The following is a 22183-nucleotide window of genomic DNA, read 5'->3' as shown; positions in this document are numbered from 1 at the left end:
TCAGCCCAAAGTTCACAATGACCAAGAACACCATCATGGCAGTAATAAACATCGAAGTAAGTCTTGGACATCGTATGTGCTGTAAGTCCTTGTATACCTCACTCCCTCGCATTTGACTCGCCCAGTTAATCCCATCAAATGAAAGTGGTGTTATATCGGCAAGCAGACGCTCGACAAAGCCATCAGAATACATCAAAAGACCTTCCCCGGCGGCAAAAATGACATCTTCAACATTACCTGGCGGCCATAGTATTCGAATTATACACAGCTTCTACTCCAGCGGGAGAAATTGTCTGATGTTGCTACTGTTAGCTCATCAACGTCGTCTTTACCTTCTGTTGGCATTGATGACGGTCATGTACACTAAAGTGCTAGTACTAGTCTTCCAACAGTCGACAAAAGCCCTAGTACTGCTACTGCGTTCTCGGTCAACACCGTTAACGGCAAGCATGGAGAGTGTTGTTGATAAAGAAGCGCGTGAGAATCGTCGGCGGACGAGTACCGGTGTCCCGTTGTTCATTATTCAGGATGAGTATCGCGTTGAAAGAGCGCAGGATTTGATGGAGTTTGTTGAGATACTTGGGAAGGTTAGAGAGCTTGGAGATTCCTAAATGTCCAGCGATCATCGTTTATAGAGAGGCCGGCGAAACGTTGTTCCATTTCCCCGCTTTACGTACGGAAGGAAAGCCGGGATACTGCCAGCTTCATTCCAACATCGCGAACGAGCAAAACAGCAAGTCGTCATGACTAGCATCACGTTCAGAGAGCCCTACTCCGAAGAGGAGCTGAAGAGCCTCTATCCCCCGCATTTGAAGCTGCAATTGGTCCAAGTGGTACGTTGTTTCATGTCATTCCGCAAGCTGCATCGCATTGTATCGAACTAGCGGTGGACAACGTATGAGTTGGACTAACCATGCTTTTAACCAGCTTCTGCGACATGGTATATTGCACACCATTGAAACTCAAGTTATGACTTTTACATATGCTGAAATAAATATTTTTCTCAGGAGAAAGAACTCCCGTCTCCGCTCGTTTCCAGAATGTATAACCCCCAATTCTTAGTCTCAGTTTTGAGCTGTTCCACAGCTAATGTTCCGCATAATTTCTAGGCCGGACTGCCGATATGTAAACCTACCCTATTTTCCGCCCGTGCTTCACCTTCTCCGCTGACGTTTCTGCTCGAGATTGGCCGTATTGTGCCGTCGCTCGTCGTATGACTTCAATGGTATCGACCAGCAAAGATCTCTCGACATGGGATACCTTACAATGGCGCAGGAAGATCGAGACATTCGGCCATGATGATGAAGCCGTTTCAACTCATGGTCCGGGAGGAGAAACAGAGGCGATCTGGCAAGTATTGCTTCAAAACTTCAGGTCGTTCCATTTGCGAATCGTTGTCTCTAATATGGTACATATGATATAGCCAAGCTGGAGAACTCACAGACAAAGGACGCCAGACGACATTCGAGCTCGGACAGCGTCTGCGCCACCTTTATGTTGAACAGCTTGGATTCATGCCGAAAATCAAGTCCGATGCCGAAGATATGTATCTTCGCGCAAGTCCTATTCCGCGTGCCTTGGAATCAATGCAGCAGGCTTTTATGGGCATGTATCCTGCCAGCGCACGGACAGCAGACTTTGCAACTCCGGCTATCGTGACGCGGGCTCTGGCTGACGAGACGATTTATCCCAATGACGCCAATTGCCGACGATTTAGACAGCTTTCGAGGCTATTTGCGGATCGAGCTGCGAAGAGATGTCAGTATTCTCTAGTCCATTCGCATCTTCTGTCCCTCTTTTGACCCTATGACATTTGCTCTGATACATTAATTGTACATTAGGGAATACAACCGACGACATGGAATACTTGAATAAAATCTACTCTAGGTGGATGCCAGAGAGCTCTCCCAGAGTTGCTGTCGACTCTCATCCGCGCTTATCTGGTATCATGGATACCATAAATGCCACTCTGGCTCATGGATCAGCCACGAAACTCCCACCCCAGTTCTACGATAAAAAGGCCTTGGAAATCATCGATAAGATCGCCGTCGAAGAGTGGTTCGCTGGCTACAAGGAGAACGTTGAGTATCGACGACTTGGTATTGGCGGTCTTATGGGAGATGTCGTTGATCGCATGGTCAGCACTGCTCTAGAAGGGGGCTGGCGTAGCGAGGTTTCATCATCAAGCGTAACTGGCAACAAAGTACCCATCAAGTTTTCCATGGGCGGCTGTCATGACACTACTCTTGCCTCGGTCCTCACAAGTCTGGGCGCATATGATAACGGCAAATGGCCCTTCTTTACGTCTTCCATTGCCATCGAGCTATTTTCGACCAACGACGGTGCTCAAAGTACTGCGCCAGAAAAAGCCTCAAACGATTCAGCGCAATCATCCTCAGGACTCTTTTCCTTCCTTGGCAAATCCCGCACCGCATCCTCTGTCCAACAACAGCCTTCTCCATCCAGTCCCCTCGCACGCGTGCCTCTTTCAGAGTTTGATGAATCTCGCAGAGAGAGCTTACGCAAATACTATGTCCGCCTTCGCTTTAATGACCGACCTGTAAAAATCCCTGGCTGCGTGTCAAAGACTGCCAACCACCTACCCGGTGATGATTCGTTCTGCACTCTGGAGGCTTTCAAAGAGATTGTCGACAAGTTCACGCCCCAACGTTGGCAATCAGAGTGCTTGCAGAATCTTAACGAAGGTATTTTTGGGAAAGATGACAAAGACAAGTCTGCTGCTGGTTATTAACCCATTTTTGTTGTTTTGTTGGATACCATTTTTTTTGTAAGGTAAGAGCGGGCAGTTATAACCCATATCAAGAATACAAGCTAGAACTGTAGAAAAGCGAGAGCATGTTGATAACAATTAACCAATATGGTATTTGGTTGTAATCGTGTGTACCATGCATGTGACGGCGCTAACGTAATCTTACCCGACCAATTCTAAGCCCAATACGGAGTAATTACCAGCTCCTCCGCCTTCTCTCTCTCTCTTTCCCTCCAACAACTCCAACCGCCGTTCTGTCGTGTCTGTCTGTCTCTCTCCCTTGAAAGTATTCGACATTGCGGCTGTTCGCCACCCAGGGAGTTCTGCTCAATTGCTCTGCACCGCGAGAACCATAGCAAGACCATTCATTCGCGGACTGGGTGCGTGCCCTCAGATCATCAGCGCTATCTAAAAGGCTCCGACCATCCTGGTAGGTAGCGATGGGAAGCTCGGCAACGGCGAGCAATTAATATAACGACAATCCAACCAAATCCAATCCAATCCGGCTTTGCGGCATTTATATCCTCTCTTCTTGCGATTGGATGACACATATTGCCTCTGCCCTGTGATTGACTTGCGGCAAAATCCATGCTGCCCAAAACCTGATACATACACTTGATCCAAGCTCAGTGGACAATCATTCATTTTGTCGGTTTCCCGATCCTTTCCTTGATTTGATATGGCATTTATACGGCACTTGATTTCGGCCAGCCAATGGTTATTCGACAATGCGCAATCTTGCTGATTTGCTCTTATTTTTCTTTAGCATGTCTTGATCCTTGTTCCCTGTCAATTCGGGTGACTGTTGATACTAGATAGTGCAAAAAACAAGCGAATCAACATGGCTGTAAGTGACCTCTTTTTTGTTGACTGTGCACTTCTCTTCTCTTCTGTTTTCTCCGACGGATTCCCTCACTCTTTGCATCTCTTCGTTTATTATTTGCCGGTTTTCGTGGACATGATTTCAGTCTATGTACTGTTTGAATCCACGCGCGTGAGCTTGTACTGGAAAGATGTATAGGCCCGTCATCTTTATGCAGATTTGCTCCTGCGTCGTCTCCTGACGTCGTCAAGTTTCCTCAACAAAGACTGACGTGACTTTACTGAGTCATTGTTGAAAACCTTTGCCCTTGAGTTTCGTCATTCTTGTTTTCTCAAACATGTACCCCCTCTATGATGACCAGCTGTACTTTCAAATTGTACTGTCATATTCGCAATAATGTGGAACGAATATTCTGTCATCCCCGTGCCCAGCAACAGGCCCAAAGTTCCACCGGGTCAAGACAGGCTAATCTTCTCGGATAGCTCTGTATTGCATGGAGAACCAATCCAAATCAAGACACGTGCCCAGCTAAAGTTGGAACATATTTTACAGGACATCCAACGCATAAAGCAAGCTCAAGCGAAGGCAGGCCTGCCTGTGAATCCTAATGACAACAAGTTCCGGGACAGCAAGCCTCGGCTCTTGCTGATGGGGCTGCGCCGGTATGTTTAGTTGTTTTCCCCTACGCCAAGGGAAACGATATCTAACACATGAGCAGAAGTGGGAAGTCGTCCATTTCTAGTGTCGTATTTCACAAGATGCCTCCGAACGAGACATTATTTCTTGAGTCGACTACTCGCATTCAAAAAGATTCTATCCAGTGAGCTAGATGCAGCCCAACAACAGCGACTATACTGGTATCTAATGCTGTATAGTTCATTTATGGATTTCCAGGTCTGGGACTTCCCTGGTCAGCTAGAATTGCTTGACCCTTCGTTTGACCTAGAAAGCATTTTTGGTTCTATAGGTGCCCTTGTCTGGGTGATTGATGCACAAGACGACTACCTGGAATCTGTCGTGCGGCTCAATCGGACCATTCTGATCATCCTACAATACTACCCAAACATTAATATTGAAGTCTTTATACACAAGGTCGATGCACTAGCCGACGAATACCGGACGGAGGTATTCCAGGACATTGTGCAGCGCATTTCCGACGAGCTTAGTGATGCAGGCTACGAGAATGCCCCTGTGCACTACTATCTTACTTCTATTTATGACTACTCCGTTTTCGAGGCATTCAGTAAAGTGATACAAAAGCTCATCCCGCAATTACCGACGTTAGAGAACTTGATCAACATTCTTGGGAATAATTGCGGGTTTGACAAGTGTTATTTATTTGATGTGCTCAGTAAAATATACATCGCGTCGGATACCCGTCCAGTGGATATGTCGTGCTATGAGATGTGTTCTGATTATATCGATGTCATCGTTGATATCTCGGAACTCTATTCGTGGGAACATCCTGCACGCAAGCCAAAGGGCGAGCAGATGCGTGAGGCTGAGTCTCATGTGGTTTTGCAAGATCGCAGCATGATCCATTTGATGGAGATGAACAAGTAAGACTTTTGCTGTCTTCTGTCTTGGGCATCACTAACATTTCTTCTCAAGGTACCTTTGTCTAGTATCGGTTATTCGAAATCCTGACGCTAGTGAGAAAAAGGGACTGATTGATATGAACTGCCGTATCTTCCAGGAGGCTCTTAACGAAGTCTTTTCGCGTCCGTGGGAGCAGCCAGAGGGACTGGATTCGGCGGTAGCAGTTCACGAGGGGGCATAACCTTGGAACAAAGTATTGTCACAGTCTTAGGATATAAAATAATCAATCAATGAAAGGACGGCCAGGTCTTTCCATTAGAGTTATGGTTACGTATTACTACTTCGAAGAACTCAGATTGTAGATATAGAATAATAATCACGGTCGTTATGTGAAATATCTCGAAGGTTTATTTATACTTACAAGAGCCAGCCAATCATCATTCCCGACGGACTCGGTGGGCCATTTCCTTCCTGCCGTTTTACCTACCTCAAGCGTCAAGTTTCAATCTGAACCCATGGAACACCTCATTTCAAAGCTCAGTCCAAGTTAAATCTAACAGAATAATCTACTGCAAACATGCCCCCAACTCTCCGCAATCGCCGCAACTACACTGCCCAAGAAGACACATCGGCCCGAGTCGTGGAAGTGGACACGGACGAAGAAGTCGAAATCACACGCACCACCGAACAGCAGCGTGAACGCAATCGCGCCGAGAAAGAGAAGAAGAATTTCCGAAAACACGACGAGGAAGATGACGATGACGACGATGAATTCTATATTTCGCTGTCCGACGTCATTCGCATCATCCTCACTTTGATCGCCTTGTCGGTTGGGTTGAGCTACTACGTGACCTCAGGAGAAAGCTATATATGGGGGTTTGAGAGGCAGCGGCCATGGTGGATGCGGTCTAACGATATAAAGCAATTTCTGGTTATTTTTCTCCTTTCAGGCTTATCTTCTTGTCATAAGACCAAATGCTAAGTTTATATATAGAAAGGACCCGTGAACCTGACACCATCTCAACTCGCGCTCTACGACGGCTCCGACCCTTCCCTGCCCATCTATCTAGCACTTAACGGCACCATAATTGACGTCTCAGCGAATCCTGGCATTTACGGACCGGGTGGAGGCTACCACTTCTTCGTGGGGCGGGACGCGACTCGGGCGTTCGTAACGGGGTGTTTCAAGGAAGATCTTACGAACGACATGACGGGAGTCGAGGAGATGTACATCCCCATCGAGGATGACAATGACTCACATCGCGAGATGACGTTGACTTTTACGGAGAAGAACTTGAGACGTGAACGGGAGCGCAGAGAGGCGCGAGAGAAGGTTGATGCGCAAGTGAAGCATTGGCTTCGCTTCTATTCGGGCCATGAGAAGTATTTTGCTGTTGGGAAGGTTATACCGGAGGAAACGGGGGCGGCAGATGGGGAGGGAGAGAAGAGGGTGTTGTGTGAAGGGGCGCAGAAGAATAGGCCTTTGCGAAGCGATTTGAATAAGAAGTTGTAAGCGCGGTTACTGAGCTGATATCATAGCGTTGAGATGGAGCATGAGGATGTGTACTGTATTATGCATTATAGGCGTTTGTTAGCATGATCGTGGAGGCAGAAATGTCCCCTTTACTATTCATATTACATTCAAATATGACTTGTTATTTGAATCACATCAAAAGTTGAGCGCGATTCAGAGCCAATGACACGATGGTTGAGCGCATACAAGATAAAATTTGCAATGCAACCTCTGAATCACCTTTGAGAAATGGGTGTACGACATGTGGATAAATCTCTTCGTGCTGGACGCAGCTCCAGCAAGATCAGCCCGTTGACTGGCGAGCAGAAATTACCGTCTTCGAGTTTTAGATGAGGATGCGAACACAGGGTGGTTTATACCAAAGAAACAAGCAGAAAACGACAACGACTTTGTTATTACTGATCGAATGCTAGGGCGCTGGGTTAAGAGGCAGGACTGTGACCGCGATGCAGTCTAGATGAGTACATCTATTCCCAGATTTAATCAAGTTTGCTATGCTGTCCGTTAAGTCAGTCATGTTGAGAGAATCTTATAGACTTTGTTACCCATATGCCTACTACAAATATAGTCTACAAAGAGAAATAGTTTTCGAGTCCAGATTCAATTCTCGAGATCTCTAATTTCATTTTTTGACATGTCCACACTATATCCGTCCGAACGTGTCCTGACCGATTTCATGCCACCCGGATCATGGTGGTTCTTTTTCCGCGAAAAAGAAGGCATAAGTGATATTCAAGTCGTCACTGATTCAAACAAAAACACCCCGTTGATTTGTAATTTTAGACAAGAACAAAAGAGAAACCGTAACCATAAAAGAAAACAGGAAATTAAGACCCAATTTACTCGGCGGTAACGGCGCGGGCTAGAGCAGGCAAGCGTTAGCAAGATGGCAGGTAAAAAGAAAGATGATAGATAATGGGTTGGTAGACATACTGTAGATGTTCAAACTGCTGTGGCCAACAACCTTCTTGATCAAGCCCTTCTCTTCGAGGTCGTCGAGAGCCTTGCGAGCCAGGCTGCCGTTGATCTTGAGACGGTCAACGAGGGTAGCGACGGTGATCAGGCGGTAGGATTGGACATCCTTGTAGAGCTTCTCGGAAGTGGTCTTGTCGAGGACGACGGCGTGCTGGGCCTTGTCCTTGACTAGATGCAGAAAACACGTTAGTTCGCTACTTCTTTTTCTCCAGATCGAGACTGTCGTGTGCATGCGTCGAGACCCGGGTTGCCGTTCGTCTAGTTGGATTTTTGAATTCGTCTTCATCATCGCTTCATTGTTCGCTTCCTTCTGGTTGACGTCGATTCTTTCTTCCCTCGTACACGAACACCGAGTCTCGATCGCATGCGCCGAACTGCTCTGCTGGTTGACTGGTGGAAGTATCATCACGTACCCTTGCCCTTGGACCACTTCTTCTTTTGCTTCTTGCCACCGGTGGATGCTGCTGGAGCCTGTAGCACAGACAGAGTCAGCTCAGCTGCCGCAGCATGCTGATAACATTATGGAAATGTACGCACCATTTTTGCTGGTTGTCGGGTTGAGGTCTTCCACGGGGAGTGCAAGTCTGAGCCGGGAAGGCTTTATGGCAAGTGCGAAATTTGAGTGGGCGATGACTAAGCCGCGCGGGCCCTAAGCGATGTGCACGTGACTTATCCCCACCATTTGGATTAGTTAGTTACATCACAAGTCTTTAGTTATTTTCAGCTTCTAAGTTATTCTTCTCTCTTGCGTTCGAAAACAAACGGCAATATCACAAACGAGACCTGCCCGCCCACTGCTCGGTCACCCCTCTCAAGACCTCCGTGACAATGGCCAGGTCCTCCTGAACATCGACAGCCCAGTTGGCAACGGCGCAGCGAATTGCCTTCTGTCCCTCCCACACAACCCCCTGCGCGTACATTTTCCCCGTTTCGTTGATCCGGACAAGCAAGTTCTCGTTCAGCGCCGGGTCGACAGCACGGAACAGAATCAGTATGAACACGGTCTCCAAAACCGGTGATTTGTCGTCTACGCCTGGCATGTGTGGCAGCAGCTCGTAAGCCGGATGGTCCAGGACAAATGCTGCAATGCCCCGTGCCAGGCGCGTCTGCCGCACAATCATGTCCTCGTAGCCGGCCTGTCCGTAGGCAACGAGACTGGCGTAGGCAGGCAGTGCGCGGAACCGGCGCGCGTTTTGAATTCCTACGTCAGTCGGGTTCGCTGGTCCGCCTGGGGCGGGCACGGGACTATGTGATAAGAGTCAGTAGACGGCATGAACAACAGGTTGGTCGAGTCTAGGCACCGTACCGAGAGAAGTAGACAGGAGGAATGGCAAATTCCGAGAAGTTCGTCTTGGGAATGCTGAAAATGTCCTTCAGCCGGCTTGGATCACGCAGGTAGAAGAATCCGCAGTCGAATGGGACATTCAACAATTTGTGGCCATCCCCAGTAATCGAATCACCTAGGTGAATGTATTTGGCAATGTCTTTGAGATATTTGAATTCCGGAGTACCAGGTAGGACATTTGCAAAGATTCCGAATGCTACAATTCAATCAGAATGGAACGCTGGAAAAGGTAGTTGCAATCACAAACCGGCATCAATATGTAGCCACGCTTGATGGCGATCGCAGAGCTTCCTCAGCTGCCGCAATTCCTCAGCGCTAATACCAAACTTGCCCGTGTTTACCTCGCCCAGAGACACAGACACGATTGAAGCAAAACCAGGGCTTTCAAGCTCCTTCTGCACGCGAGCTACATCTAAATGCCATGGCCGATCTGCCAGTCCCATTTGCTTTACGGTACCACGCCCTAAGCCAGCCAGACTAGCGGCCTTCATGATGGATGGATGACCCATGCTGCACAGTATCTGGACGCGGCGCACACCGGCCGCCTCACAGGCCGTTTGAAGGCCTTCAGCAGAAGGAGAAGGGGCACCCCGTGCTCGAAGCACATGTTCTCTGCCGCATGCGATGCCATAGAGATTGCTCGTCGACGAGCCCGGGGTGAAGAACCCCGTCCAGCTGCTGTTATCGAGCTTGAGAAGCTCGGCTAGCATTGCCAGAGCGCGATTCTCGACATCGGTGGCGATTGTATCCGATGGAATACGTACCGCAAGACATTCGTCTAGCGTCGTGACCAGGTAGTCTGCTAGTCGCGCCGCAGGGGTTGTGCCTCCAGTCACGAACCCAAAGTATCTTGATGACAGGCTGGAGGACGAGACAGCGGGCGCGATGTCTTGAACAAGATGTTGGGTGGTATGGCTCAAGCCCAATCCATGAGATGGAAGCTGTGCAGGCAAGGACTGCACGGCGTGGATGAGAGTGCTCTTTGCAGGCAGGATGTCGCGCGAGCGAGCATTCTGCAGCAGACTCACCAGCGACTCAGTCAATGTCGATGTGAGCTGGGGGAGGCTTTCCGTGTCTTGCTTGTTGTTCATGATCCATTTGGCCTGGCTGTTTAGTCGCGACATGATTCCCTAGATCAGTCAGCATAGCATACGAGACTCAGAGTCTGAAAATGCAGAAGCACAAATTTCTCTAAAAACCGGCTCAAGCAACGCCGGGCATAGTCAAGAATATTTCCTATGTAGAGTGAGTGAGGGCCTACGTATCGAGCGGACAGCTAGGATGAATGAAACCCTAACGCAGCCGGCCAAATAGCGATGCCTCGGCCACCACAAGTAAGACATGCACAGCGCTGTAGCCTGCAGCTAAAGAATTAATGAGCTGCTGCGGCATAAATCATTATCACAGCGACGGACTGACAGGGGTGTGCATCCGCGAGACTGATAGCCAACTTGGCGGCGGCGCCTTAGGCCAATGGCCACTTACAGTAGGACATTAATGCATTAGATTTAATGTAGATAAAGCGGTCTGGTGCAACAAAGGAAAAAAACAAGAGAAAAAAAAAAAAGAAAAGAAAAGAAAAGACATAACAAAACAAAGCAGATTCTAGCCTTTCTTCCTCTCTTGTCTTTTTGTCTTCGTGGTTTATTGGCTCTCTTGTCTCCGCTTCATATCAATATACACCTACCTAGGTATCCCCCTCAACCACCTGGGCACCACGTTAGGTATACAACCAGGTACCTAGCTATATATATACTCCATGAGCGGCGAGAAGCAAGCCACTACTACGACTCTCGATGGTCAGCAGAGCAGCGCGCCCCCACGGTTTATGCTCTTTGCTCTGCTGCGCGAGAAGCTAGCAACAACAGACGCAGTCGCGCCGCCTCCAGATGGCGGTTTACAGGCCTGGACGCAGGTGGCTATGGCGCATCTGATCCTCTTCTGCACCTGGGGTTTCATCAACTCGTTTGGCTTCTTCCAAGCGTACTACGAGGAGACCATGGCCGTCAACGCCTCGCAAATCTCGTGGGTCGCCTCCGTCCAGGTGTTTCTGCTTAGCTTCATTGGCAGTTTTTCCGGGCGTCTGATGGATGCAGGCTACTATCGCTACTGTTTGATTGGTGGCTTTGTCTTCCAGATTATAGGGATCTTTATGGTTTCCCTGTGCAAGCAGTACTGGCAGGTCTTCCTAGCCCAGGGCGTCTGCTGCGGCATTGGCGATGGACTTCTCTTCTGCCCGACGACAGCGCTGATAGCCACCTACTTTGTCAAGCGTCGTGCCATTGCACTAGGGCTGACGCTGGCCGGATCGAGCACTGGCGGGCTGATCTTCCCTATCATGGTGCAGCAGCTCCTCCCCAAGATAGGTTTTGCCTGGACTGTACGCTGCATGGGCTTTGTGGTCCTTTTCTGCTTCCTCGTATGCTTGAGTCTGGCGCGAACCCGACTGCCAAAACGGGCCAGTGGTCCGCTCGTCGAGCCCAGTGCCTTTCGCGAGTTGCCCTACTCGCTGTTCGTCGTTGGCATCTTCCTTACCCTCTGGGCCGTCTACTTTAGCTACTTCTACGTGAGTGTGCCTTCATCCCCTCCTCCATATCAGATGAATCAGCTGACACCTCTGCAGATCAACTCGTATGCTCTTGATGTGATTGGGACTTCCAATTCCGACTCGCTCAGCATGCTATACATCATCAATGGACTGGGCATTCCCGGGCGTATTATCCCTGCCTTGGTTGCAGATCGCTTTTTTGGCGGCATCCTCAACACGTATGTCGTACTCGGCTTTATTGCGGGGGTTTTGCTTTACTGCTGGATTGCCGTCAAGAGCTACGGTGGCATGATTGCCTTTGTCGTCTTCTACGGCTTGATTGGAGGTGGCGTGCAGGGCACTGCCTTGTCATCACTGCCAACCTTGACGACTGACCTCAGCAAGATGGGCGTTCGTAGCGGGATGGTTCTCTCCATCGTGTCTTTTGCCTGTTTGACCGGACCACCTCTGGCTGGTGCACTGATTCAACGCGATAACGGCTCATATACCTATGCCTGCGCTTGGGGAGGAACTTCGTTGATCTTGGGGTCGTCGTTCGTGGTAGTTGCTCGTTGGGCAATGTTGCATCGGCCGTTATAGACATATAAAATCTAAATTTTGTGCTCCCTAGGTAGTCTTCTATGTTTGAGTCTTGATCATATCACACCACATGCACTGTTTCTACAATACAGACATTCTAGGTAGCTTTACAATTGAAGTGTTGCCCAGCCCAGAATGCCTTCTCTAACAACGACCGATCCCTTGCTCGGGCCAAAGTCTCACCCACGGCTCGTAACTGCGCTGAAATCAGCTCGCGAGACGTTTACCGCTGCCAATCCAAAATCTCTACTCGCTTACAACGAAGCAAACCGCTACTTTCCTGGAGGAAATACGCGCACCTTGCTGCACTCGCTGCCCTTTCCGTTGACATTCCAGACTGCTCACAGCTGCTATCTCACTTCGGTGGACGGTAACACATACCTAGACTTTTGCAGCGAGTACACCTCCGGCCTATTCGGGCACAGTCACCCCGTAATCAAAGATGCCATAGAGGCTGTGCTCAGCACGGGCTGGAACTATGGAGGTCTCAATGACCGGGAACGACTTTTTGCCAAAATGGTTTGTCAACGCTTCTATCTGGAGAAGGTCCGCTTCACCAATTCTGGCACAGAAGCTAGCATGATGGCTCTCGCTGCAGCGGTGAATTTTACGGGCAGAGATCGAGTAGGTGAAGCAAATTCTTCTTCTTCTTCTTCTTTTATTCTAGTACCACAAGCTTATAGTCATTATGGACAGATCCTCGTCTTTACTAACGGCTTTCACGGCTCAACGATCAACTTCCCAACTCCTGCACCAGCCAAATCGATCGTACTTCCGCATAACTTTGTGGTGGCACCCTTCAACGACATAGCAGGCACAAAGAGAGTACTCTCCCAGCAACCCGAACACTCACTTGCCGGCATATTCGTCGAGCCTGTCCAAGGCGCCGGGGGTGCAATTCCTGCCTCTGTCGAGTTCCTGCACTTCCTCCGGGATACTGCCACAGCTACAGGCGCAGTCTACATCATCGATGAGACCATGACCTCGCGGCTGGCGTATCACGGACAGAGTCACAAGATGGGCATCAAAGCTGATCTCATGACGCTGGGCAAATGGATTGGGGGTGGTATGACTTTTGGCGCCTTTGGCGGACGAGAAGACATCATGTCCCAGTTTGATCAGAACACGGGCTCGCTGGCGCATTCGGGCACATTCAATAATAATGTGTTTTCCATGACGGCGGGGTTGGCAGGGTTACAAGTTGTTGACGAAGCGGCTATTGAGAATGTGAATATGCTTGGGGACGAAATGCGACTGCAGCTGCAGGGAATACTCCATCGCCATGGTGTTGATGACTCTGATCCTTCTGCTACTGAGGCGCTTCCTCTAATGCATGTGCGTGGGCTGGGCAGTATGCTTGCGGTGCACTTTTCGGGCGAACATGCTCTCATCCTCAAGGGGCTGTTTTTCCATCACCTGCTGACACATGGGATCTATATTGCCTCGAGGGGGTTTATTTCGCTCTCTATTGAGATCACGCGAGATCATGTACGCAGATTTGCAGAGGCATTTGAGAAGTTTGTGGCTTTGTACGTCGGGTTTCTACATGTGGAAGAGAAGGTGAGCGAGGTCAATTCCCAGCTTTGATATCGCATACTCTTTTGATACTTCTGTATAAACTTGCGATGCTGCTTCTACCGTTCTAAATCCCAATGCTGTTTCTTTGAGCCGTGGGAATGTACCACGACAATGATATCATAATGGTTTACCACGAGGATAAAAAGACGTCGGGTACCCAGCTAACCCTAATGGTAAACTATTACCATTCTAACAGATCCTAGTAACAGTATATTGACATTCCTGCTGTAGCTAGTTCTCCCCTCTCTCACCCCGTGAATAGTCTCGAATCTGTAACCATACTAAACCCCCTACTAGCAAGGATGGTGATCCTCACGGCTCTCGGGGTGTATCCGGAACTCGCAGTGACTCTGACTACGCATGTATATAGTAGGGTGACCTACTAAACAATGATCATGTAAGTATACGTGTCACCTCGCAAAACCTGTGCTGATCTACCTCGCACGTCGATCATCAAACACCGCTCCACCCTTATCTCAACTGACACTTAGTAAGAATGACAGCCATCTAGCGCTGCAACCTCAGAACTAGCATAGATAGTCTAGCTACCCCTGCTAAATGGTTGCAACTCCTCTCAAATGCATGCTCTCTCCTGCATATCCGCGCCCATAATTGATACTACTGCTATTATCAAGCGGGGAAGCCGGGGTAGGATGCAATGCAACAACGCCTGATCAACGCAGCTTTTAAATTCCCCGTCTGCCGCCCCATGCAGCCTGGCTGAGTGATACGAGGACTGGCCTCGATTTCGACCAAAGTCCATGCATTCATTAGGGCTAGAGGCAAGGATGTTATTAATCAATTAAGATGTAACTAACTAGTTAACTATTGGGTTATCATTAATGATTGTCAGTTCACTAGTCTCACATCACCGGCTGTCTTGCCCTAAAAAGAATAACATTGCTTCCATACTAGCTGTTCATCGGCTATTTAACCTACAGATAGAGAATCGATTCCACTGTTTAGTATGTTGGAGGAGTCTGCAGAACGATTGCATCTGCAGGGCGAGTAGGGTCCATGATCTTCAAAGATTGTTAGAGGATTGCTTTTGCGAGCTTGGTAGAATTCTTACCTGGTGCTCTTTCTCCCACTCGACGATCTTGTCGAAGTTCCGGCACTTGTGTTGCGTGTCTGTCGTAGGATCTTAGTTCGGCTGCGAGAAAACAAAAAGGTAGAAGAATAGTTGTACTTACTGAAATTCGGATATGGGAATTGATATCCCTGCACCCAGTTATGAGTGATAACGCTGGTGTCCCCAGTGCACATAATATTCTGTCTGAGAATGTCGATGCAGTGATCTACAATATCTTAGTGTATGGAATTTTTTTCATAGATCATCAGACAACCTACCCACGTGCAGTCGAAGCGTGGCAGGACTGTCTGTGAGACCCGGGGGTCGTCGTCCGTCCACATCGTAGTACTCTTTATACGAGTGCTGCCGTATCAGATTCAAGCAATGCAGCTGGTGGAATACTTCGGTGGCACCAAGATAGTTACCGTCAGGCAATTGGACGGCATTGTTGTTTGACTTGTTTATAGAGACCATAATTTCCGGAGAAATAGAGACATGGCGAACTGTTTTTCCTTGACTTGTCAGCTGTGTTCGCTTGCTTAAATGGCTCGTAGATAATGTTTTGGTTTACCTTCAGTGAGTTGACCCCAGGCAGCATCAAGCTCGGGGCTGGGATGTCCTTTGTATGGATTAACGTCATCCTGGGCGCCTTTGAAGGTGACTGTTTGGTACTCCACGGCGTCGAGTCCAGGGCCTGTCCAGCAGATGAGCCTATAAAGAGAATAAAGCGCAAATATGTGGTTAGATACCTATAGTAGAGAGCTGACGAGCACATTTTTGATCACTCATAACCACTTGGGGATGGCTGAACACGAAGAAAAGCCCAAATAACAACAAGATATTCAGGACCAGAATGGCGCCTGTTAGTACTTTGAGTATGCGAGCGTTCTTCATGGCTCGCTGCTGTGACCGTTGGAGTATATTATCGGTGTCACGGCCAATTGCATCTTCCAATGAGTCTGAGTCGCCTCCATCTCGTAGTGGAAGATATTCTTCTTTGTGTAGGTCGGATAGGGGAGCCATTGTGATCTATCTCTTAGGTCAAGGTAGGAGAATGTGTAAAGAATTGGTGTATGCTACCAAAAAAAATTTTCCAGTTTGGTAGATTGAGTGAGAGGAAGTTATTGGAAGAAAACTCATAGGAATGGATATGACAAAATTAATGAGCGTCTACCGTCGTAATTCGGATCTGCAGAGAGTCTTAGACATTCGAGTCCTGGATGCATTAGTATTAACTCGCCTAATGAGGAAGCCGAGTGACGGTGCCTGATTATCATGCTCGTTTCTATTCTATTCAGATACTTGCAGACTTTCAACAACTAATATGCCATGCACTGCAACCCTCTTATCTGGAAATGTTCAAAGATAGAAAGTTTCCAACTTCAAATCATTGTCTTTCTACTTATCGTGAAGGGCTCCAGTTTGCCTAAAGCGGATGCACAGTCTGAATTCGAGCCCGGTCTTGGATCGTCGACCTGATCTTCTGATTGAAGATGATAGTAAGTAGTCTCCTTGATCCTTGTAACTACATCACATGCGTGATCTTGTCCATCTCATTTTTTGGGCTAGCCTGCATTTCAATGCTGAAGCTAATGCAAGAGACGTGTTGTGAAGTCTTTGTCTTTGCGGAAGTGCTGAGTACATTAGATAGTAGCTTACGAAGGAGGTAGAGATTATGCCGAAAATGCTGTTAGAGGCTATCATTTGTCTCAAGCCGCTGCAGCATGAGGCCGTATTGGGCAGTGACTAAAGGAGGGGAAGGAGAAGAGTGAAAGAGGGGGGCCAGTGTACAGGAGAATACGTTCAAGACGTAGCGTCTGGAGAGGTCCCTGGATATTGACGGGTATATAAGAAGACTGAGTAGACGCACTTTTGAGCATCTTGGAAGAGCAATAACTTTCATATTTCATAAAATCACACCTCCAAACGCATTTGAAGAGTTCAACGAACACTTTTCTATCTTATCTTTATCAAAATGCATTTCTCACTTATTTCAGTGGCTCTTATTGCTGGTGTTATGGCAGCTCCTGTCCCAGACACGGATGCCACACCGGTGATGCTTGCTTATGATGCTAGTGATGCCCCTGAAGGCGCAACTCCAGTGATGCTGGCCTACGACTCCTCCAAGGCCAAGCGTTCAACTCCGGTAATGTTGGCTTATGATGCCAGTGATGCCCCGGAGGATGCTACTCCTGTCATGCTTGCCTATGACAGCACTTCTGAGAAGCGTTCGGCCCCAGTTATGCTGGCTTATGATTCCAAGACTAGGCGGTCCACTCCGGTTATGTTAGCCTACGATGCCAGCGATGCTCCCGAGGGTGCTACGCCTGCTATGCTTGCTTATGACAGCACAAGTGAGAAGCGTTCAGCCCCAGTCATGTTGGCATACGATGCCAGTGATGCTCCTGAGGGCGCCACTCCTGTCATGCTTGCTTATGACAGCACTACTGAGAAACGCTCCAATGCAGTGATGCTCCAGTATGACCCGAAGAACGTTTCGGAAGATGCCACTCCTGTCATGCTGTCTTATGACGCATAAGTCAGTAATGTCGCATTCCGCACATATTGTGAAGGCTATATAGCAGGTGCTGGTTTGCAACTATACAGACGAAGGGTGGAAGTTGAATCTATTTCCGAGGAATCAAGACAGTCGTTCACGAGGCTGTAAATGGTATGCAAGATGGAATCGAGCGATTTGAATTTGTGAATAAGAAGGGATTGAGGCAGGTGCACAATGGAATGTGCATAGGCGAGTATTCTAGTTCAGTATATAATACTCAATATTATGGTCGTAAATATGGGTTATGGAACGGCCAATGCTATCTTTGAGAAACAATAAGTATATGAGTGCTGCTAAAAATCTAAGCTGCCACTTATCCTTCATATTAGATGTCTATAGATTCAACGCTCCTCGGCTGTTGCCTGAGGCACAATCTAGGGCTAATTTCAAGACGGACGAACTGCTTCGAAACTGCCTCGAAACTGCCGGTTTAGTCATAAAGCTGGCGAATGGGGGTACAATTAGTCTTCATTTACAATAGGTAAAATTCTGTTGATCGAACTTGCGGCAAGCTGCATGCAACGCAAATTTAGTATATATATGAACATCATCTACAAAAAATTGCCTCGCCCACTAACGACATGAAGCGCATTGAACGAGGCGTACCCTCGGTCAGCATCAACCGCGACATGACCAAGAACAGCGTCATCAGTCGTGCTGAACCAAAATAATTCCGCCTCTTTTCGATCACTCGATTTCACCCAAGTAATATCATAACGGCCTGTTTCGCTGCGTGCAACGGGAATTTCAGCTATCACAGGGCTGCGTTCTTGAGCCCACAAATGCACCACAGACAATGTATTATTTGAAGTAGTTATCAGCAGCTGCGAATTCCTCGAATTCCACGACATATTCCTAACGTTGTGTTCATGCACAAGCGCTGTTTCCAGGGTTGGCGGTGTGCTCAATGCCCATATCCATACGATATTGGGTCGGGCTTGCTCTGTCGTGGCTAGGAAGTTGCCATTAGATGAAAATTGCAGCGACGATACACCGCGAGGGAGCTGAGATGTGGAGTCACTTCCAGCAGCAATAAATGCAGATGACGATGCTGCTTCGGCGTACTCGAGTTTTCCCTCAGGAGACATGCGTTCTCGCCAGACTCTGGGCGATTGAGCGCTAATGTGAAAGGTGTGAGAAAGGGTGGTAAAGCATGAAAACTACGAATTATTCAGTGAGTTCATTCACCGCTTGCAGGAAGAGAGGAGAGTACTAAAGACACTAACCGTACGGGTATTCAATAGATCGACTGTGCCGTCGTATTTTCCGACTGCGAGGTATTCACAACTCTGGTGTCGTTGTTTTAGAGGAGCCCATTCTACGCACCTCGTGCCGAGATCATGGGTATTATCGACATCGTCTCTTCCGGTATATGTACGGAAATGCTGGCCATCGGCAGTGTAGACAAGTATCCTTGTGCCGTTGCTGGCAGCATCCCAAATAACAATCCACCTGCCATCGGGACTCCATTTGAGCCCTTGTGCATCCACTGTAGGCAGAACAACCTTGGAGACCACCTGATATGAATAAGCTTCATGGATTGTCAACAAGTCACTAGCTTCTGGCTTTAAGATTATGGCCAGTTGTTTCGTTCGCGGTCGATAACCATGCCCCTGGTTGCTGGGATTGCAAAATTTGGGTGACTTGATCACCAAGCTCGATGCTGAGTCCAGATTGAAGATGGTCACCTTAGAACTCCATGCATGGAACAGAATGGCCTCATTATCCCTAGCGCCAAAATCAACAGCAGCGACGCTGGGTTCAATGTTCTCGATATCGGCATGCCATTCCAGAGAATTGATTTGCCAGATCGATATCTGGTTGCTGGTGGCACACAAGATGCGTTGATCGGGAACAAGGTTGAGAAGCTCTTCCTCATGTTCTGCATATGCCCGAGCCCCGGCGTCATCCCCCGATATATTCAGTGGAGAGACTTTGACGAATTTGAGTTGGGAAACGAGAGGCTCTGCAAGTTTGGTAGATTGGAGGAAACGTGATCCCTCTACAGGGATAGCGGAGTGTACCGAAAGCTCCTTGCCATAAACGTGCACAAGATAGTCTCCATCTCGGGACACAGTCACCATTGTGGAACCTGTGTAGCTCGTTATGTTAGATGTGTGCCAATCATTTGTGCCACTTTTTCCTTCCATACAATTTCACTATCGGATGGCCGGCAGCAAAACGACTCACCTCCATTGGTCCCATGCAAAGCCATTGATATTAGCCTGACCAGCAAGTCATTGACTCAGTGCTCGCAGCGACCTAACTAATAAAGCTCGGTATTGTTTTGGAGTAGTGACTTTTTCCCACTCTCAATGAGTGACAGTTGGGTTACCAGCAATTGGGCTGGCGGCTCGATACTCACAGCTTTACATGGATATCTTGGCCAATCAGCTGTATACACGGTTTCAGTGTGCACAGTTAAACTAAGTAGCAATTCAAGAGCATCAATTGTTTTGATCAAAATTGCAAGCGAATAACTTCGTTGGAATCCTTGCCTGCAAAGCGCGATAAGATAAGCCGGGCCGACATTGTTCCGTTCCATCCAAATCGGACAAAAAAAGAAAAAAATGTCTCGAGTCTCTACAAATGCAGACCTCACCATTCATAGAAGCACAGCTGGAGCCGAATACTGCTCCTATTCGAATTGAGAGTTAGGAAGGAAACATTTCAACATAGGTCTATCCAAACTGGGTGCCCCCCGCTGGGGCTCGAAGTCCGTCCGATCTTGGTTCCGATCCTTTTTCAAGATGTCGAAGGAGGCTGCCGAAATGGATACAACAAGCGCGTCCAATTCTAATACTCCCAGCTTTCCAGCAACGCTGAGGGGACGAGAATTTTACAAGAGTATTGGAAGCCCGAAATTTATCGTGGCGCCTATGGTGGACAGATCGGAATTTGTGCGGCCCCTCTCTTCCCAACTCTTCCTTTTGCAGACTCTACCGGCGATTCTAACACTGTCATTAATACGCAGGCCTGGCGAATGCTCACACGCTCTTTTATGACAAAGGAAGAATCACACCGTCTTCTCGCATACTCGCCCATGTTCCATGCCCGCTTGTTCAAGGAAACCGAGGCATTTCGTGTGCAGCATTTTCAGCCAACACGCCGAGATAACGATGCTGGCAAACCATTTCTTGACGGCAACCCGGCTTTTGACCGACCCCTCTTTGTACAATTTTGTGCAAACAACCCGGATGATTTTGTAGAAGCTGCTCATCAAGTTGCTCCATACTGCGATGCGGTCGATCTCAATCTCGGATGTCCCCAGGGAATTGCACGCAAGGGCCATTACGGCGCCTTTTTGCAAGAAGACTGGGATCTAATCTATAAACTTATCAATAGACTACATACGGAGCTGCCCATTCCGGTGACCGCTAAATTCCGCATTCAGGAGACCAAGGAAAAGACTTTGCAGTACGCTAAAATGATATTGTCAGCGGGAGCCAACATAATCACGGTTCACGGTCGTACGCGGGAACAAAAGGGACACAATACGGGAGTGGCAGACTGGAGCTATATCAGATACTTGAGGGACAATCTCCCACCTGAGACAGTCATCTTTGCCAACGGAAATATCCTGAATTATGGTGATATCGAGCATTGCTTAGAAGCTACAGGTGCAGATGGGGTCATGAGTGCCGAGGGAAATCTTTCCGATCCTACGATTTTCGGTCAGACGCCTGCAGTTGGCAGCGAAGGGCGGGAATACTGGCGCGGTCGGAATGGCAAAGGAGGCTACCGCATGGATGCAGTACTCAGACGTTACCTGAATATTATTCACGAATATGTTCTTGAGCAACCTGTGCCGGAAAGAAAGCCACTTTTCTTGCCATCGGACGAAGCCACGACTGCAACGATAGAACAAAACAAGCTAAGCGAGAGCACATCAAGCGAAAGCCCACAAGACGGGGCAGTGAACGGAAAAAGGAAGGCCGAAAATAATTATAATGATCATAATGATAAAGAAACCGAGCCGCCTACCAAAAAGCAGAAACACGCCAAAGGGAAGAGAGTGGCCGAGCCCAATCTTGTTGCCATGCAAGGCCATCTCTTTCAACTCCTCCGTCCTCTAGTCGCACAAAAAACGCATATACGTGATACTCTTGCAAGAACTCGTTCCGGCGATATTGCGTCTTTTGAGCGCATTCTAAGCATGGTAGAGGAGGCCGTTAAGGAAGGAATTACAGAATATGAAAGGAATCCCAGTCACTTTGACAGTCAGCAACAAGACGCCGATAAGCTGCAAGGATCCAAGGCCACAATAGCCGAATATGGACGACCCTGGTGGGTTTGCCAGCCGTACATTCGCCCTCTACCGGAGGAAGCGATAGCTCTTGGAGCAATGAAAGTTAGCAAAAAGGACCAGCGCAAGGCCGAGGCTGCTACCAATGCTTCTGCTAATGCAATTGACGAGAAGATTGAATCGGCTGCCTCTGCGGTGTCTGCTTGATTGGAGCGTTTTGAGCTGATTGAAATCTGTATATATACATAGACTTTTTTTTTTTTTTTTGGGATACCCATCATGATAGAGAATGAGGAATTGCACTTTCTCACAAGAACCTCTTCTAATACTCTCGACTACTGATTCTCTATTCATATAAGTATCGATAGCATACTGCCTAGGTAAACATGTAACACACAACTTTTCCTGCCAAATATCTTCAAGCTCTTTACCAAATGGGTCAATGGAAGAACCAAAGACAACGGCTTCTCTTAGGGTTACATGAATAACGTAAATAAATGAGTATGGCTCATGTATTACGAGAAAACGAGAAAACGGCGTGGTCCCTGTAAGTTTCCACAGTGGTGACATCCACAACATGTAAAACGGGTTTATAGCACGGAAAAGAAATCATT

The 22183-nt window shown here is 48.1% G+C and overlaps 10 protein-coding genes across 10 annotated transcripts; 6 read left to right on the top strand and 4 right to left on the bottom strand.

The window, feature by feature from the left end:
- Window positions 1-17: 17 nt before the first annotated feature.
- Window positions 18-2752, top strand: UA08_00953 (hypothetical protein; the record flags this gene model as incomplete). Its single annotated transcript, XM_020260816.1, has 6 exons — window positions 18-56; window positions 393-587; window positions 636-833; window positions 1008-1042; window positions 1424-1758; window positions 1842-2752. 6 exons carry the CDS (start codon window positions 18-20, stop codon window positions 2750-2752), a joined length of 1713 nt encoding a protein of 570 aa, XP_020123748.1.
- Window positions 2753-3989: 1237 nt separating this feature from the next.
- UA08_00952 (GTP-binding protein gtr2) lies at window positions 3990-5373 on the top strand (the record flags this gene model as incomplete). The annotated part of the gene is made up of 4 exons (XM_020260815.1): window positions 3990-4255; window positions 4312-4413; window positions 4469-5152; window positions 5205-5373. The coding sequence occupies 4 exons, from the start codon at window positions 3990-3992 to the stop codon at window positions 5371-5373; spliced, it is 1221 nt and encodes a 406-aa protein (XP_020123749.1).
- A 336-nt stretch (window positions 5374-5709) lies between these two features.
- UA08_00951 (hypothetical protein) lies at window positions 5710-6645 on the top strand (the record flags this gene model as incomplete). Its single annotated transcript, XM_020260814.1, has 2 exons — window positions 5710-6063; window positions 6127-6645. The coding sequence occupies 2 exons, from the start codon at window positions 5710-5712 to the stop codon at window positions 6643-6645; spliced, it is 873 nt and encodes a 290-aa protein (XP_020123750.1).
- Window positions 6646-7505: 860 nt separating this feature from the next.
- Window positions 7506-8181, bottom strand: UA08_00950 (40S ribosomal protein S25; the record flags this gene model as incomplete). The annotated part of the gene is made up of 4 exons (XM_020260813.1): window positions 7506-7528; window positions 7600-7809; window positions 8055-8112; window positions 8179-8181. 4 exons carry the CDS (start codon window positions 8179-8181, stop codon window positions 7506-7508), a joined length of 294 nt encoding a protein of 97 aa, XP_020123751.1.
- A 230-nt stretch (window positions 8182-8411) lies between these two features.
- Window positions 8412-10110, bottom strand: UA08_00949 (hypothetical protein; the record flags this gene model as incomplete). The annotated part of the gene is made up of 3 exons (XM_020260811.1): window positions 8412-8886; window positions 8948-9182; window positions 9234-10110. The coding sequence occupies 3 exons, from the start codon at window positions 10108-10110 to the stop codon at window positions 8412-8414; spliced, it is 1587 nt and encodes a 528-aa protein (XP_020123929.1).
- A 635-nt stretch (window positions 10111-10745) lies between these two features.
- On the top strand, window positions 10746-13700 carry UA08_00948 (hypothetical protein; the record flags this gene model as incomplete). Its single annotated transcript, XM_020260810.1, has 2 exons — window positions 10746-12074; window positions 12243-13700. The coding sequence occupies 2 exons, from the start codon at window positions 10746-10748 to the stop codon at window positions 13698-13700; spliced, it is 2787 nt and encodes a 928-aa protein (XP_020123928.1).
- Window positions 13701-14653: 953 nt separating this feature from the next.
- Window positions 14654-15786, bottom strand: UA08_00947 (hypothetical protein; the record flags this gene model as incomplete). The annotated part of the gene is made up of 6 exons (XM_020260809.1): window positions 14654-14713; window positions 14764-14822; window positions 14885-14989; window positions 15042-15266; window positions 15335-15457; window positions 15513-15786. 6 exons carry the CDS (start codon window positions 15784-15786, stop codon window positions 14654-14656), a joined length of 846 nt encoding a protein of 281 aa, XP_020124754.1.
- A 952-nt stretch (window positions 15787-16738) lies between these two features.
- UA08_00946 (hypothetical protein) lies at window positions 16739-17302 on the top strand (the record flags this gene model as incomplete). Its single annotated transcript, XM_020260808.1, has 1 exon — window positions 16739-17302. One exon carries the CDS (start codon window positions 16739-16741, stop codon window positions 17300-17302), a length of 564 nt encoding a protein of 187 aa, XP_020124753.1.
- Window positions 17303-17874: 572 nt separating this feature from the next.
- On the bottom strand, window positions 17875-19407 carry UA08_00945 (hypothetical protein; the record flags this gene model as incomplete). The annotated part of the gene is made up of 2 exons (XM_020260807.1): window positions 17875-18483; window positions 18550-19407. The coding sequence occupies 2 exons, from the start codon at window positions 19405-19407 to the stop codon at window positions 17875-17877; spliced, it is 1467 nt and encodes a 488-aa protein (XP_020124752.1).
- Window positions 19408-20073: 666 nt separating this feature from the next.
- Window positions 20074-21776, top strand: UA08_00944 (hypothetical protein; the record flags this gene model as incomplete). Its single annotated transcript, XM_020260806.1, has 2 exons — window positions 20074-20223; window positions 20298-21776. 2 exons carry the CDS (start codon window positions 20074-20076, stop codon window positions 21774-21776), a joined length of 1629 nt encoding a protein of 542 aa, XP_020124751.1.
- Window positions 21777-22183: the final 407 nt, after the last annotated feature.

The sequence above is a fragment of the Talaromyces atroroseus genome (assembly GCF_001907595.1).
Source record: "Talaromyces atroroseus strain IBT 11181 chromosome Unknown scaffold_0, whole genome shotgun sequence".
Lineage (NCBI taxonomy): Eukaryota > Fungi > Ascomycota > Eurotiomycetes > Eurotiales > Trichocomaceae > Talaromyces > Talaromyces atroroseus.
This window is presented reverse-complemented; position numbering and strand designations above follow the sequence as displayed.